Here is a 17,401-nt window from a genome sequence, read left to right as displayed (position 1 = left end):
CTCTTCATGAAAAGGTAAAAATATGAAAATCATGCAAAGGTGACATGCGACTCATTCCGTGGTGGAGGGTCACAAATTTTCGAAATCAATTTAAAAACACTTCCATCTTATTCCTTGTCGGTTCCTGATTCCAAAAACATATAGATATGATATGTTTGGATTAAAAATACGCTCAGAAAGTTAAAACGAAGAGAGGTACAGAAAAGCGTGTTATCCTTCTCAGCGCAACTACTACCCCGCTCTTCTTGTCAATTTCACTGCCTTTGCCATGAGCGGTGGACTGACGATGCTACGAGTATACACGGTCTTGCTGAAAAATTGCATTGCGTTCAGTTTTATTCTGTCAGTTCGACAGCTACTTGACTAAATGTTGTAGGCCCTATTTTCGCCTTACGCGACTTGTTTTATTCTAGCATGGTGGAATCAAGATTCTATAGATGCTGGAGAGCTGGTTAGAATGTGTACGGGTCTCTGGCAGTGTCCTTGTTCGTTTACAAGGAAAGTATCTTTAAACCAAGGTACAAATAGGTGTAGGGATAGGTGTTAGAAAAGCACACACACACACACACACACACACACACACACGCACACACAAGCACGTACGCATGCACGCACACACACACTCCCTAACCGCACGCACGCACACATACATACACACACAAACGCACGCACACACACACACATACACACAAACACACACACACACACGCACAATACATACTTGTCAGGGGCGGACGAGGGGGGGGTTTCTGGGGTTTCCGGAAACCCCCCCCCAGCCAAAAAATAAAAATATTTTTGTGTGTTTTTTTGGGTTGAGTTTCAATTTTGTGGGTATTAATCAGTGACAAAATCTGCTGCCTGGAACTGGTAATGATCATCCTCAGAATGCACCAGCTTGCACCATTTTGCATCCTTTTTTTCAAAATTTTCCGGGGGGGCATGCCCCCGGACCCCCCTAGCAAGCTAGGCGCTTCGCGCCGTCGGCTCGGCGCTTCGCGCCTTCACACCCATATCTTCACAATATACTTTTGGAAACCCCCCCCATAAAATGAACTGATCCGCCCCTGCATGTATAGGTATGTACAGGGGATGGCTGGTGCCTCATCAAATACATCCTCAACTACAACATACATCAAAGGACATCGTTGTATAAAAACCAGCAGCTACGCAATGCACTCAACCACATCAACAAAACAGAGAGACATGAAGCAAAATAAATCATTCTGTTACACCTTAGGAAGTAAATCACGGCGTTTGTTAACACAATAAATAAATCTGCCTAAATCATGGAGACCCTTTTTGTTTTGCATTATCAACTGAAAGGAAACCAAACAAGGATATGATGTGTATTTAATTTAAAGGGTAAGTACTGACAGCGAAGATCGTTCAATGCATCACATGAAATAAAATGTGCATTTCATCCTCAGGTGCTTTTTTTGCAGAATGGGCAAAACAAGTCCTGTAGGGTATGTGGGGAGTATCTCAATTTATGTGAGCGTAATTCGGACACGCCAGCTCTGAACCTAATGAGCACATCTCTTATATGCTTATTTTTGACAAAAGTAAAATACGTTTCCATGCAAACAGATAACTTAAATACGCTGTAAACCTCAAACCTTGCGCTGGTATTAATGCGAGAGAGAGAGAGAGAGAGAGAGAGAGAGAGAGAGAGAGAGAGAGAGACAGAGAGAGACAGAGAGAGACAGACAGACAGACAGACAGAGAGAGAGAGAATTGAATTGAATTGAATTGAAATTTATTTCACGAGGGTGACAGAATAAGCAATGTATACATGCTTTTTTTCATCCGGCCCTCGCCCATTGAGGGGTAACAAACAAGAAGAAATAAAAGATAAGTTTAACTATAGTACAAATGACATATTTACCATGATTAACATGTCAAGCAATCAATAAGACATTTTAAGATGCATTAGGATTCTTTAGCAATGGTTGAAAATTATATATAACAGAGCATATATGTGTTTGTACAAAAAAAATCCTTCATGAATTATATATAATCATGTTTTTCAATATAATAAGAGAGTACAGTTATATTTTGCCAGCTGCTTGATAATATTTCTTAACAGTTTTGTAAAAGAAACAGCATGTAATATTCCTTGAATGGTGTTTCAATCAATTCGTAATTTAATTATATTAGGAATGGCGTTCCACATAATTGCTCCAGAATATGATAGACTCGACTTGTACAGGTCAATTCTTGGAGTTGGGGTAATTAATTTGTTACACTTTCTATAATGATTTATTTTGAAATTTGAGGCAATGAGTGTAGGTGTGAGTGACATAATTCTATACATCATCACACCTTTGTTGTATGCAAATCTATCTTTGATAGGAAGAATTTGCAATCGTTTATAATCAGTCGTGGAAAGAGATTTTTTTTTAATTTTAAAAGAGAGAGAGAGAGAGAGAGAGAGAGAGAGAGAGAGAGAGAGAGAGAGAGAGAGAGAGAGACGGTGCTTGAGCTAAACATTGGCGGGCACTGCTCACAGCCCGGCACACGGCACTGTAAACATTCCTTGTCACTTCACCTCTCTCGCCACCATCCGCCCTACCCTTGGTCTCACGCCTGTTAACACCAAGACGTTCGTGGGAGGGACTCTTAAGTCAACAGTACAGTCCAGATAACGAAGTGCCTGCCATTGTACATACCGGATTATTGAACCTGGGTTTCTGGTGAAGTGTGGGGTAAATATCATTACTCCACCATCAATCTCCCCCTGTCCTTTCCCCTTCTGTTGGCACTCCTTACATTGTCCTCCCAAGCTTAAAGGTACAGTCCGTACCGTGTGAACTGTTCTAGTCTGCATCTCAGATCTATCCTGTTTGTTTGTTTGTGTGATTGCATGTTGGTTTTTTTTTTGTTTTTTTACACGGGATAATGCTATGCCTCCACTTGAACACATACCAAAACTCAGTACCCTGACTTCTTTCTGTGCAGAGTTTGAATTTTATGTGAATTCATTTCGCAGACTAACGCTTGTGTCAGTAACGAAGTTTACGAGGAATCATCTAAAAACTCCCATTTTGCACAGAAAGTACCCAGGGGCCGGTTTCATATACCGCTCTTATCCTAACTTAGGAGCTCTTAAGGGGTCAAGATGGGGTTAAGAGCAAAGTTAAGATAGGTGCGTTTCACGGACCGCTCTTTGGCCAAAGAGCGCTCCTATGTCGCTCTTAACATAGGGCAGCCCCCCCCCAGCCCTAAGTTAGGTAAGAGCAGACAGAAGCGCCCCCAACTTGCAAGGGAGATAATTTTAATCCTAAAAATGGCGGCCGTAAATGAGACTGTGAGTCGACTCGACTCGTGCATCATTTTGCGATATAACATGCGCCATCAACACATTTTCGTCACCGCACGGATCCGCGGAATGCCCAAGACGATAAGGAGAGTGCCGCACGCTTTCATTTGTCAAAGCATGGACTCCTCTTTGAATTATGTTGACAAGAGTGTGGACGGTATGCAGTTTAGCACTTACAAGCACCCGCGAAGACTATGATTGCACCGTTTTCTGCGTGATTCAGTGATGTCTGTCAGTCCATGCACGGCGACATATTCTACATGAGCAAGGAAACGAGTCTTCGCTGCATCCACCGAATGTATATTCTGCCTTGCACGACGAGTGTGAACCCGACAGGAAGCGGCTAACCACACGTACTCGTGAGCAATTCCAGATAGCTTGTACTTGCACTTTTTCGGCGTGTTTGTGGTGCTGTTTACACACATTTTCGAACAACAGTCTATCAGTCAGTCAACGAAACAAAACAGCACGAGTATAATATCAACAAGGAAGGATGCCACGCCGTGACGGCTTCTATAGGCATTGAAGTAGTTGGTGACGAACATCTTTGGACCGTGTGTCGTGTTGTTCTATGGCCAGGGTGTGAAAAGGGTACCATGATTTTAAATGAGAGTTGGGTGTGTCCTGCAATCCAAGCACCTCTGGGCTTGTTCATATACGGTGACATTGGCTACATCTTGACACCCTGAATACTCAGTCACACCCTATATCTACAGCAGTGCTCCAAGCAGGTTAACTCAACACGTGAACTAGACACGTCAGCAAGACACGTCAGCATTGTTTCCTGTCATGATGAAAAAAGGTAATGTTTGGAATAGATCTAAAGCATAATTGATCAAATGTTCCTTTCAAGGCATGCTACTTTTCAGATTGTGTTTGGGAATGTTGTTGCAGAAAATGTCAAGGTTATAAAACAGCTTGCATGAGAGAGAAAACATTAGAGCAGAAAAGGCATGTTTGAAACTTAAATGGGTTGTTATTGTTAATCAGCACCATATTATATACTGACTGTGCTCGTTGTAAGTTTGACTTGGTAGCTGTGCTGACAGTGTTGTCTTAGTATCATCTGCACTGCAGATCTGTGCAGCGTATTCACCTGGTAATTGTAAATGCATACAAGCAAACACTGAAACATTCAGCAAACGCTCATAATTTTCTTTCTTGTATCACCAGAGAATAAACTTCATCATCGTCTGGCACCACCATGCTCTCCTCCAGTGTCATCTTCTACCCGTGGACACTAACATACAGTTACCAAAGCAAGGGCAGAGACAATGAGGAATGCCAATGAAAGCATAAGTCTTAGTGAACGTGGTGTGCAAGAAAAGACTGGACATCATTTCAGGTAAATATGTTATGCTTGTAATATGATACTCATTCAGTCATTGACAATTCTGTAGAACATTTGGAAAACAAAAGAAGAGGCGTTCTGGGATCACATAGTACTAACTTGTGTAATAGTAGTAGTATGCATACACATTGAAAGAGATGTGTCAAAACGTATTGTTCTCACACACAGTGACACACACAAAAACTGGACAGTGAGTAAGAAGAATGCTGTTTCAGTGTTTGACTTCTTTTTTAAACTTTTATCTGAAACTTTGACTTTAAATTTTACTACTCCTTGATATCAACAAAACTGATTCTTAAGTGACAATAACTAGTAATTTACTAGTACTAAAAACATGTATTTACACTGTTATTGTTAACGTGGGGGGGGGGGGGGGGGGGCATAGATTGTGAGGAGAATAGAACATGCTCTAGGGGATTTCAAGAAATTGTGCTAATTTGTAATTCAGTTGGTTTGTTCCATTTCCTGAATTGTTAGCCTTGTCTGATTCATTTTAAAGGACTGAGTCATTGCTGATATACAGAGCTTTCTTTTAATTGTTTAACCCCTCTAAATTAACGCAAGACCTCATGTTTTTTACTGCTGAAGCGATTGACACCTGCATCAGCAGTAATGGCAGAACACAAAGTACAAAAGTTAACCAAAGAAGACACCCTGTTCTGGACAGATAATTGATGTTCTTCTTCACGTATGTAAACGTTGCCAAAGCGCTTTGAGCTGTGAAGAAGCGCTATATAAATGTTCTATTTTCATTATTATTATTATTGTGTCTATCCTGAACTTGAGTTGATTTTTAAGTGGTACTTTGTGTTTTTTTGGGTCAATTTTTGGGGCATCCTTTTTTGAGCAGCGGAAGAGTGTGCCACATTTCCAAGTGAAGTGCCTTTAATGGCGTAGAAAGTTTGAACAAAATGATTCGGGAGTGATTTTTTTTTAAAGTACACAATTTGTACAGATAAAATGGTTTGCTAAGTGTAGTATGAATAAGAGCAAGTTTTAGAATTACTCACTGTCTTCTCTTTTTCTTGTAAGATTATGTGGTGAAACTGCTCTGTTGCTAACATTTAATACAAGAAACCTTCTGCTCTTATGACTATGTTGCTGTTCCTTGTTCAAGGACCTCTACCCACACACTGATGCTGACACTCATTGAGGGGCCAACTACCAACACTGATTGTGATACTCGCTGAGGGGTCGACTACCAACACTGAGGCTGACGCTCGCTGAGGGGCCAACTACCAACACTGATGGTGATACTCGCTGAGGGGTCGACTACCAACACTGATGGTGATACTCGCTGAGGGGTCAACTACCAACACTGAGGCTGACACTCGCTGAGGGGCCAACTACCAACACTGATGCTGACACAACACTGATGCTGACACTCGTTGAGGGGTCGACTACCAACACTTAAGGCTGACACTCGCCGAGGGGCCAACTACCAACGCTGATGCTGACACTCGCAGAGGGGCAAACTACCAACACTGACCCTGATACTCTCTGAGGGGCCAACTACCAACACTGATACTGACGCTTGCTCAGGGGCCAACTACCAACACTGATGTTGACGCTTGCTCAGGGGCCAACTACCAACACTGATGCTGACGCTTGCTCAGGGGCCAACTACCAACACTGATACTGACGCTTGCTCAGGGGCCAACTACCAACACTGATGCTGACGCTTGCTCACGGGTCAACTACCAACACTGATGTTGACGCTTGCTCAGGGGTCAACTACCAACACTGATGTTGACGCTTGCTCAGGGGTCAACTACGAACACTGATGCTGACGCTTGCTCACGGGTCAACTACCAACACTGATGTTGACGCTTGCTCAGGGGTCAACTACCAACACTGATGTTGACGCTTGCTCACGGGCCAACTACCAACACTGATACTGACGCTTGCTCAGGGGCCAACTACCAACACTGATGTTGACGCTTGCTCAGGGGCCAACTACCAACACTGATGCTGACGCTTGCTCAGGGGCCAACTACCAACACTGACGCTTGCTCAGGGGCCAACTACCAACACTGATGTTGACGCTTGCTCAGGGGTCAACTACCAACACTGATACTGACGCTTGCTCAGGGGCCAACTACCAACACTGATGTTGACGCTTGCTCAGGGGCCAACTACCAACACTGATGTTGACGCTTGCTCAGGGGCCAACTACCAACACTGCTGGTAGAGAGTTCCAGTCCTTCACTGTGCTGGGTAGAAAAGCGGCACTCCGATACTGAGTGCGGCAGGTGATGAGGCCGAACTGCTGGCAATGGCCTCTTCGCTGGCGTGGTGGTAAGGGGGCCAGCTTCGACTTGATGCCCGGACAGTGGACGATGCTGTTCGTGATCTTGTAGAGCATCGATAGGCGGGCAAGCTTCCTGCGCTCCTCCAGAGACTGCCACCCATCTGGGCGGTCTCAAGCTTGTCGATGTTCTTCTGGGTGTGCAGGTCCCATACTGACGAGGCGTACTCCAGGATAGGCCTGACAAAGGCCTTGTACGCCTGCTCTTTCACGGATCTTGATGAGATCTTCAGATTGCGCCGCAGGAACCCCAGGGTCTTGTTTGCCTTGCTGACGATGTTGTTGATATGGTCGTCCCAGCACAGGTCACTTGACCGCCTTCACTGTCTCCAGCGTATGCCCATGGAGCTGGTAAGAGGGCTGTAGTGGGCGTCTGCTCCTCGTAACAGGCAGGGTGTTGCACTCTGCAGGATGGAACTGCATGTCCCAGCTCTTCTCCCACTCGGCTAGGCGATGGAGGTCTTGTTGTAGCTGGGCCTTGTTGTTTACGCTAGTCACCACCCTGTACACTGCAGTGTCGTCCGCAAACAGGCGCGCTAGTGCCGTCAGTCTCTCCGGGAGGTCGTTAATGTACGCTAAGAATAGCGTCGGCCCCAGCACTGATTTGTTGCTTAATTAATTCATTTGATAATTGTCGGTAAAAATACCGGTTAACACCTCACAATCGCAAACCTGTTTAATGTTGTCTTTTCTAATTCATGACACGTGTTAGCACGAATCACCAAATATTTGAACGCAATGCGTTAAAAATTGCAGAAATTCAAATGTATTGTTTTGTTTCATTACCCGCTAAAACGGCTTCAAAAACTGCCTTTTATGCCTACTGAGAGGATTACCACATATTTTTGTTTTGTTTTTTTGTTTGCTTAACGCCCAGCCGACCACGAAGGGCCATATCAGGGCGGTGCTGCTTTGACATATATATAACGTCTCACCCAGTCACATTATTCTGACACCGGACCAACCAGTCCTAGCACTAACCCCATAATGCCAGACGCCAGGCGGAGCAGCCACTAGATTGCCAATTTTAAAGTCTTAGGTATGACCCGGCCGGGGTTCGAACCCACGACCTCCCGATCACGGGGCGGACGCCTTACCACTAGGCCAACCGTGCCGGTTTACCACATATACCTACTGAGAGAATTAACACATACACCGCTCAGCATGGCATAGTAACAAAATTGACTGTTTCAGATGCACATTTGATTGCTCTGAGTCTGATTTGTTGTCGATTTTAACGCAGGAACCTTGATTTTTCGAATTTGATTTTTGGGGGTGCCTGTGTTGTAGGAATCACTGTATGTATACACACTTCCTCATGTGAACTCACAGCTTTTTGAGTCACTTGAGAAAAAGTGACTCTATGTAATCGGTCAGTGTTAGTCTGACACCACCTTAACGTTGGACTTTTCTCGGAAACTATCAAAGCGATCGGGCTCATATTTTGTTTAGTCGTGACCTCCAATGACCTCTACACTTTAACGATGGTTTCGTTGACCTTTGACCTTTTTCAAGGTCACAGGTCAGCGTCAAAGGAAAAATTAGACATTTTATATCTTTGACAAAGTTCATCGGATGTGATTGAAACTTTGTAGGATTATTCTTTACATCAAAGTATTTACATCTGTAGCCTTTTACGAACGTTATCAGAAAAACAAGGGAGATAACTAGCCTTTTCTGTTCGGCAACACACAACTTAACGTTGGGCTTTTCTCGGAAACTATAAAAGTGACCGGGCTCAAATTTTATGTGAACGTGACTCATTGTGTTGTGAATAGCAATTTCTTCCTGTCCATCTGATGCCTCATATAATATTCAGAACTGCGAAAGTGACTCGATCGAGCGTTTGCTCTTCTTGTTGAATAAGGGCAATCAATACATGCCCCTTTTCAGTCATATAATTTGTTTTACAATAGACTGCCTCATCAAAACATTCTGCCCTCAAACGCATCTGCCTAGTTCTTTAAAAGAATCACGCTTTGGACTACACAGTCCTGATGATGTGGGTCGTGTACAATCCATACTTTCCAAAGAAGGATTAAAAGTAAAATAAAAAGTATGGGTCGTACACTACCCACGCCATCCAATTAGGAGTTTTGCCGTCTCTTTGCATAGTATGGGTCGTACATGACCTACACCATCCCAATTAGAATACACAGCGTAAAATTCCTTACAGAATTCCATATGGGTCGTCCGCAACCCACATCAGCCCGACTGAGTAGTTCAAATTACTTCGTTTGTGTTAAAAGATAATTTTTTCAAAAGTTGTGGTCAAATGACTTGAAGAGAAAAACCGGTGTATTTTATGGTAGTTCCTGCCCTCAACTTCCTTGGAATATGCACCATTTTGATCACTGTTTCTCGTAATTTCCGTTGACTTGTGCTCTTCAGTGTACTCAATTGCGATGAAATTTAAAGCCACATTGATTTTCGGGCTGTTGTTGTTGAAGATATTGAGTTTTTAAGTTTGTCTATGTAAATTGAATAATTAATTCTGTGACCTAAAAAAGAGAGGGGATAGTACTGTGACAATTTTCTGAATTTTGATTTTAACCCCAACCTTGTTCTTAGGTGTCCCAGTTCAACACACAGTGACTAGTATTTCTGAATCATACACACTTTGAAGGCAAACTTAATGCCTTATTGCACCCATTTTCGTACCCTAACTAAAACATTCATTTCCGTGTTTATTCATTTAAACGTTCAATGGCATTTAAAGGTAAAATAATTGATTTGGCTTTATCCTCGTATGTTAAACAGGCATGGGAATTGTCCGCCGAATGGCGGATTTCCGCAGAATTTTTTTTTTGTTCCGCCGAAAATGCAAAAGTGTCCGCCGAAAAAATAAAGGGGGGAGGCACACAAAAAAAGCACCGGTTACTTTGGCCTTTGCGCAAAAGCCCGCGAAAACTTTCCGTACTTTGTTCACACACTGCTACCGCCCGCCTCAGTTATTGAACTATTATGTTTGAAAGTAAACCAGATTGCACAGATTGTGTTACAAGTTACATTTTCCTGTTTGTCTCAACAGATAAAAATTTTTTACAAATTTAAACCATATATAATACATGTAAGCAAAATTTGGTACATTTTTGTACTTAAAACTCTGATTCTAAAAACAGAATTTAATGGCAAACTTGGAGCTCAGATGACACCAGATTGCACCATCTGGGTTCTTTGGAGAAAAAAAATTTCCGGGGGGGGGCATGCCCCCGGACCCCCCTAGTAAGGCTAGGCGCTTCGCGCCGTCGACTTGACGCTTCGCGTCTTCAGTTATAAATTTTCCGCCTTTTTTACAATTTTCAATTCCCATGCCTGGTTAAAGTTGCCAAATTGTGCCTATTCTGAATTTTCTTTGATGTATAATTAGTGCCTAATGTTTTTATAGGGTCAATTTTGGGGGGTACCCTTAATTAAGAGGCGATCATGTAACCCATGTAAAATGAATCTTTGATTCCAAAAGTGTGCCAGATAGCCAAGTGGATGGCCTTTAATGACAAAGAAAGTTTGAATGAATTGACACGGGAATGAATGGTCTAGTGGGGTACGAAAATGGGTGCAACATATTTTTTTGGCAGAGTGTATATCCAATGGCAATAGTAATACCTGCCTTGCATGAACAAATAAAGGACTGGGTGGCCGAGTGGTAACGCACTTGCGCTCGGAAGCGAGAGGTTGTGAGTTCGACCCTGGGTCAGGGCGTTAGCAATTTTCTCCCCCCTTTCCTAACCTAGGTGGTGGGTTCAAGTGCTAGTCTTTCGGATGAGACGAAAAACCGAGGTCCCTTCGTGTACACTACATTGGGGTGTGCACGTTAAAGATCCCATGATTGACAAAAGGGTCTTTCCTGGCAAAATTGTATGGGCATAGATAAAAAATGTCCACCAAAATACCCGTGTGACTTGGAATAATAGGCCGTGAAAAGTAGGATATGCGCCGACATGGCTGCGATCTGCTGGTCGATGTGAATGCGTGATGTACTGTGTAAAAAATTCCATCTCACACGGCATAAATAGATCCTTGAGTCTGAGTCTGGAGATACACGCGCGATATAAGACTTCATATAATAAAAGATTGATCAGAAAATTGTGTATGTAACTTTGTCTCACACAGCCATTTACAAGCTGGTAGCTGTTTCCCAAACCAATATAAAAAGAAACAAGTAAATAAAAAATATTTTAACTCACAGTCACCCCATGAATTTGGATCAACAAGCCCAAGAACATTGTTTTTTTTCAATAATACTAAATTATTTTTTAAACATTCTTCAGTAACAAACAAAAACTATAAAACATATTTGAATATGCTTTGTCAGGTTGAACTTTTAATCAGTTAAAAACAAAATACATACCTTATGCTTTGAATATTAATGTACATGTCTACTATCTGATACTGTATCGCATGAACTTCACACAGTCTGACTCAATGTGCCTTGTGAAATTGGGCAAGTAAACATTGGCAACAAACCTGTGATCTGGATTTTGACATGGTACTTATATTTTAAAGGCACAATCTTTCCATGTCAAAGAATTGTTCTCATCATCACAGATGTGGACTGTCTTTTGCATGGATTGGTGGGATAAGACAAGTCTTACACTTGGACAAACACTGGGAGGGGAGGAGGAGGGGGGCCTTTTAAAATTCTCTTTCAAATAAAGAATATGTTCGTACTCTATTTTAAGGTTTCACCTGGCCATCCTCTGTGTATCTGATACAGCTGTATATATATATAAAAAAAATCCTTGTTATGCAAACTATCTTGTCAACCACCCCATTTACATTATGGGATTCATAATCCGGTATTTATGGCGTTTATGGCTATCTGGAAAGAAACAAATTTTACATTTGGGTACATGTCTAAAGGCAGTTTTGATTGATTGATTTTTGGATGATCACAGGTGGCAGTGACTGAATGTAATCAACAAAAGCCTCATAGTCTGCAATTAATAATTATCCAATGTACAAATATAAACGCATTCGTGTTGGTGTTTATGATTGATGCTTTACAGTGTTAGGAAGGTATGTAAAAGGTAACCAGAAAAAGGTCAAACAATAAAACCCTGCTATTTCTCGTGTTAAGTTGTGGTGAAAATCGATGCATCGCATTGAAATAAAGTCAGATGTGAATGATCAGAAAGATTTGAATGATGTTTTGTTGGGTTCCATGCTTCTTGTTGGCATTTAATAACTGCTTGGAGATAAAAGTCTGTGTGTGCTTGTGTGTCTGTGTCAAGATATACATATAACGCAAATAATGCTTTCTTACTGAAATGACCATCCGTAGGATATGCTGACCAATGCTCTCTCTCTCTCTCTCTCTCTCTCTCTCTCTCTCTCTCTCTCTCTCTCTCTTCAGTATGACCTATCACGACTGATTATTGCAGAGTCAATGTCTTCATAAGTACAGAAAATAATTCATATAGATCTATGTAAAAACTAAAACACCCACATAAAACACCCACACATATTTTGACACCCAGTCTGTGATGTCTGAATGAAATACATTTTTATTTACGTCACAATTGCATGACAAGTACGCGAGATAAATTTAACAACTTTGACCTGACAACACAAAACAAACAAAAAAAACCAACTCCCTCTCTGTCAGCAAAGCCTTACGCAGATCGATGCAAGGTGCAGATCAATCAAACACACACAATGTTGTCAAAATGGCACAAGACACGTACAGAGTGACCCAAGAAAACTGCAACCCTCACAACTGCTAATTACTTCTACATCTCTTGACCGGATCACTATATATGTAGGGGACATAAACTTCAGCCTATGCATGACCCTTCCCTTGATTGGCAATGTTGTAGAACAAATGGTCTGACGTTTGTGCAATTTCGAAACAAAGTTTCCAAATTCGACGATCGTCTCAACAGAACAAGGTTTGACATTTAGCGGTAGCAATACTTACCTGATTTAAACCCTCCAGACTTTTACTGTTTGGATTATCTGAATATCTGAGAATACACAAACACCCCCATCACCCCCTTAGATCATCGGTGACCTAAAGAAAGCAGTTACAGCTCCCTAAACAGCAAAGCTTTCGTGCCACTCACAATTTCGGAGGGGTAATTTGAAACACATTTTGTAGAAAAGGTAAATGTCCGATCATTATACCTAGAGACTCGAAACTGTGTAGAATGGTCGTGGATGAACTGAAGTGTATGCACAACTATGAACATATTTGCTAAACTCAAATGACTGAAAAAATAAACCCTTCGTTGTACAGTTACACTTTCGCAATGCCACGCAAAATTCATTTATGACAGGAACGCTTTCATCCATTTGAAATGCCCTGATCCGGCTTTTAATTGCTATATTCAAATAACTGACTCTCTGATGTTGATTCAGGTATACTAAGTCATTCAAATTATCCCAAAGCTAACAATCTTGAGTGCTGAAATCGGGTTAGTTCGGCGACTGCTCAATTTCAAACCTCGTGCTGTTGAGTCGATCCCCGAATTTGGCAACCTTTTTTGAAAATGCACAAAAGTCAGACCATTTGATCTAAAAATTTGTCAATTTGTAGAAGGGTCATGCATAGACTGAAGTTTAAGTATCCCATATATCAAGTGATTCGGTCCACAGATGTAGAAGTTATTAACAAATTTGAGGCCTAGAAAATTCATTATGGACGATGTCAAGGACGTCATTCAGATCTAGATCTACATGTATACATACGTAGGTACCAAGTCTCATGTTTTATTCGTTTTGTAACGGGGCTAGAAAAACAAGCCTCCACGATCGCGTTGCTTTTGTTAACATTGGAAAGGAGGGTTATTATTTCTGTATGTGTAAATGTGTCCTTACTTTGTTTGGATCGATGTTATCATCAGGTTTTCGTCTGCTTTCAACCGGATGTTGTGACCTTGAACCTGATGTGACGTAACTAATCGGGAAACTCCGTTTAGCCACTAAAAATAGCGCTTTGCTCGCTCTTTGCAAAGAGCGATCCCAAAGATGGATCATGAAACGCGTCGTTCCTAACTTTCGTCCCATTCTCAGCTAAGAGCTCTTAAGGCCCTATTCCTAGGAACGCCTAAGAGCGCGTATATGAAACTGGCCCCAGGTCATTCATTTGTGTGTGCATGTGTCCAAGTTGAGGGATGACCTTAACTTCAGTTAACACTGTATGAGATTTTAAAATGGTGAGTTGGATCGTGAACACCAGGACGACTATGTCTTTACCTATCAATATTTTAAAATGGTGAGTTGAATCGTGTACACCAGGACGACTATGTCTTTACCTATCAATATTTTAAAATGGTGAGTTGGATCGTGTACACCAGGACGACTGTGTCATTACCTATCAATATTTTAAAATGGTGAGTTGAATCGTGTACACCAGGACGACTATGTCTTTACCTATCAGTATTTTAAAATGGTGAGTTGAATCGTGTACACCAGGACGACTATGTCTTTACCTATCAATATTTTAAAATAGTGAGTTGAATCGTGTACACCAGGACGACTATGTATTTACCTATCAATATTTTAAAATGGTGAGTTGAATCGTGTACACCAGGACGACTATGTCTTTACCTATCAATATTTTAAAATGGTGAGTTGAATCGTGTACACCAGGACGACTATGTCTTTACCTATCAATATTTTAAAATGGTGAGTTGAATCGTGTACACCAGGACGACTATGTCTTTACCTATCAATATTTTAAAATGGTGAGTTGGATCGTGTACACCAGGACGACTGTGCCTTTACCTATCAATATTTCTCTGTCCTTTCCCTTCCTTGTGACAAAACTTCTTCCTCCCAAACTAAAAGGCCCACCCCGCCTCACTGTATCAGATCTGGCTTTCACAGGGCATAAGAACCATCCCTCCATTGGGCGGGGATATAGCTCAGTTGGTAGCGCGCTGGATTTGTATTCAGTTGGCCGCTGTCAGCGTGAGTTCGATCCCAGGTTCGGCGGAAATTTATTTCAGAGTCAACTTTGTGTGCAGACTCTCTTCGGTGTCCAAACTCCCCCCGTGTACACTACATTGGGTGTGCACGTTAAAGATCCCACGATTGACAAAAGGGTCTTTCCTGGCAAAATTGCTTTGGCACAGTTAATAAATGTCTACCTATACCCGTGTGACTTGGAATAATAGGCCGTGAAAGGTAAATATGCGTCGAAATGGCTGCAATTACTGGCCGTATAAAATTTCATCTCACACGGCATCACTGCTGAGCGCCTAGAACTGTACCCACGGAATATGCGCGATATAAGCCTCATTGATTGATTGATTTAGTCACATACCAAAAATAAACAGCCTGAGAGCTCTATGTGCACATTTGTATTTTTTACGAATTAATTTCGGAAAATAATTCATCAAAAAAATCCATCTCACCACAGCAAGCAGTCAGGGTGTTTAGTTTTGAATGTGACCAAGTGGCGGGGGGGGGGGGCTTAACCCATGTCAAAGCCTGGCTAGATCTGTGTTCGCGTACAATATCTAATGACCCGGCAGGAGGGTACCTTTCATCCTCACCCCACCACAACCCAGTCAAGCCTTGCATGTTCGTCCTGGTTGCAAAAAGGAAATGACAGTCCGTCTCATTTATTAGCTCACAAATAGATTACACCTGATACGACCAGGGCCAAAACATCACTTTGTTGGCTTTGTGCTATCAGATTGTATTTTGTGTGGTGTCTGCTTTCCAAGCGTAATTAGCTTTTCGTCTGGTGAAGAGAAGCCGAACACATCAAAGGCTGTGTGTCTAATAGTAAAAGCTTTGAAACACACACTAGAAAAAAATGCATTTTGAGTTCAAGGAATACGCTACGTCAATACTGTTGGGTTGTGAAATCAGGTCTTAACCGTCGTCATCCGGGTAGTCAAGTTACATAAAGGTTTGCACACAAGACTTTAGTACAGTGGTGCCTGCAATGAAAGGACACCCTTGGGAACAATCAAAATGGTCTTTGCATTGGAGGTGCCCTTTCCGACAGGTGTAATTGGTCAGGAAAATCAACAACGAGACAAAAGAAAGTAGTTTTCCTTTTATTAAAACTATTGTTATCCAATATTCTCTTGAAACTTATGTTCCAGTGGCTCACTCGGAGGTCTATGGCTACGGATTTCGGACGTTCGAGTTCCTTGCCCCTGCCAAGGGCGATAACTTGTCCTTGTACCAACAGAGGGAGCTGCAACTCGGCATGTACGCGCTTCGCTCCCCTCTCTACCCTCGCTTCTACGTCATCGTCAGCTGGTTGACGGGAATGCTGGGATGCAGAGCAGCTCCTTATTTGGTAAAACAGCCTTTGATATGTGCCCTTCCTGGTATTACAGGATGGTATCTTTGCGCAAACAAATAGACACGACAATCTTTATGACAGTATTCACACATCTTCAAGTGGATTACTGCTGTTTTGCGTTGTCTTGTGATTTACTTCGAGGGTAGAGGGAAGGAGATAGGGCAGGAGAGTGTGAGCAAAGGAGAGAGATACTCACACAGAGAAAGATAGAGAGAGATTGTGTGTGTGTGTGTGTGTGTGTGTGTGTGTTTGTGTGTTTGTGTGCGTGTGTGTGTGTGTGTGTGTGTGTGTGTGTGTGTGTGTGTGTGTGTGCTTGAGCAAACATTTATCATTTATCATCTTCATGTCGTCCTTACTCCTAAAAACGATGTTAATCATCATGAACGTCTCACAGACTTCTTCAACTGTGTGCAGGTCTGGCGAATCGCTCACGTGGTCGTATCCTCCCTGCTGCCATTGGCTGCGCACGTCTTTGCGTCATCACTCTTCCGGTCACGTGATGTTGGTGTTGTGGCCGCCATGCTGGTAGGGAGCTCTGTTCACCTGAACATACTGGGCACTCACACACTTGTACACAGCTTCCTTGCTCCCGGCATTTTCCTGTCACTGGCTGGGATTATGAGTCTGTTTCTGGTGAAGCCCGACAGCATAACAGTGGAAGAGTCACACACAAACCGAACAGTCCTAAAGGCGGTGAAAAAGGAAGACAAAAGTCCTGAATGTGTAGTTCACGAACAAAGTGCAGACGAAAATGTAGCTGTGTATGCCGAAAACACCAAGAAGGTTTCCAGTTTTGAAAACTCAAGTAAATCTAGTCAGTCAAGACATACGCTGTTGAGAAATACTGAGCTCAGTTCATGCAGTAGAAACCTGAAAAACGAAACTGCTGCCATGCACCAGGGAAGCATCGCTGTGCAGTCCAAGCCTGTCTTCAAGTCTTCTGTCCTCTACACTGTGTGTAAGCTTTTTGACAAAGTGTGCTGCATTGTGTCAAGACACTCTGCCGCTCCTCCCTCCGCTCTCTTCTACTCTCCGATGGTGGATGAAAATGCGAACAAAACTAGTCCAGACAAACTCTGTATGCCACTAAAATCCTTTTCCAAACCTGAAGACGATGAGAAGTTTTGTAAGAATGATCTCAAAGAGCAGAGAACG

General features: G+C 42.3%; 1 protein-coding gene and 1 long non-coding RNA gene across 4 annotated transcripts in view; both read left to right on the top strand.

Annotated features, from left to right (window-relative positions):
• Positions 1-17,401, top strand: part of LOC138976612 (uncharacterized) — a 61,555-nt gene that overhangs the window by 41,715 nt on the left and 2,439 nt on the right. For all 3 annotated transcript variants that reach the window (XM_070349476.1, XM_070349478.1, XM_070349477.1), the window contains 2 exons: positions 16,041-16,240; positions 16,661-17,401. The exon at positions 16,661-17,401 is cut by the window's right edge and continues 2,439 nt beyond it. In XM_070349476.1, the coding sequence (XP_070205577.1) occupies positions 16,041-16,240; positions 16,661-17,401 (941 nt within the window). The remainder of the gene's footprint in view (positions 1-16,040; positions 16,241-16,660) is intronic.
• Positions 3,069-6,285, top strand: LOC138976620 (uncharacterized). Its single transcript, XR_011459095.1, has 3 exons — positions 3,069-4,121; positions 4,493-4,664; positions 5,788-6,285. It is a non-coding gene; the product is annotated as an uncharacterized lncRNA (long non-coding RNA).

This window comes from Littorina saxatilis, linkage group LG9 (assembly GCF_037325665.1).
Source record: "Littorina saxatilis isolate snail1 linkage group LG9, US_GU_Lsax_2.0, whole genome shotgun sequence".
Classification (NCBI taxonomy): domain Eukaryota; kingdom Metazoa; phylum Mollusca; class Gastropoda; order Littorinimorpha; family Littorinidae; genus Littorina; species Littorina saxatilis.
This window is presented reverse-complemented; position numbering and strand designations above follow the sequence as displayed.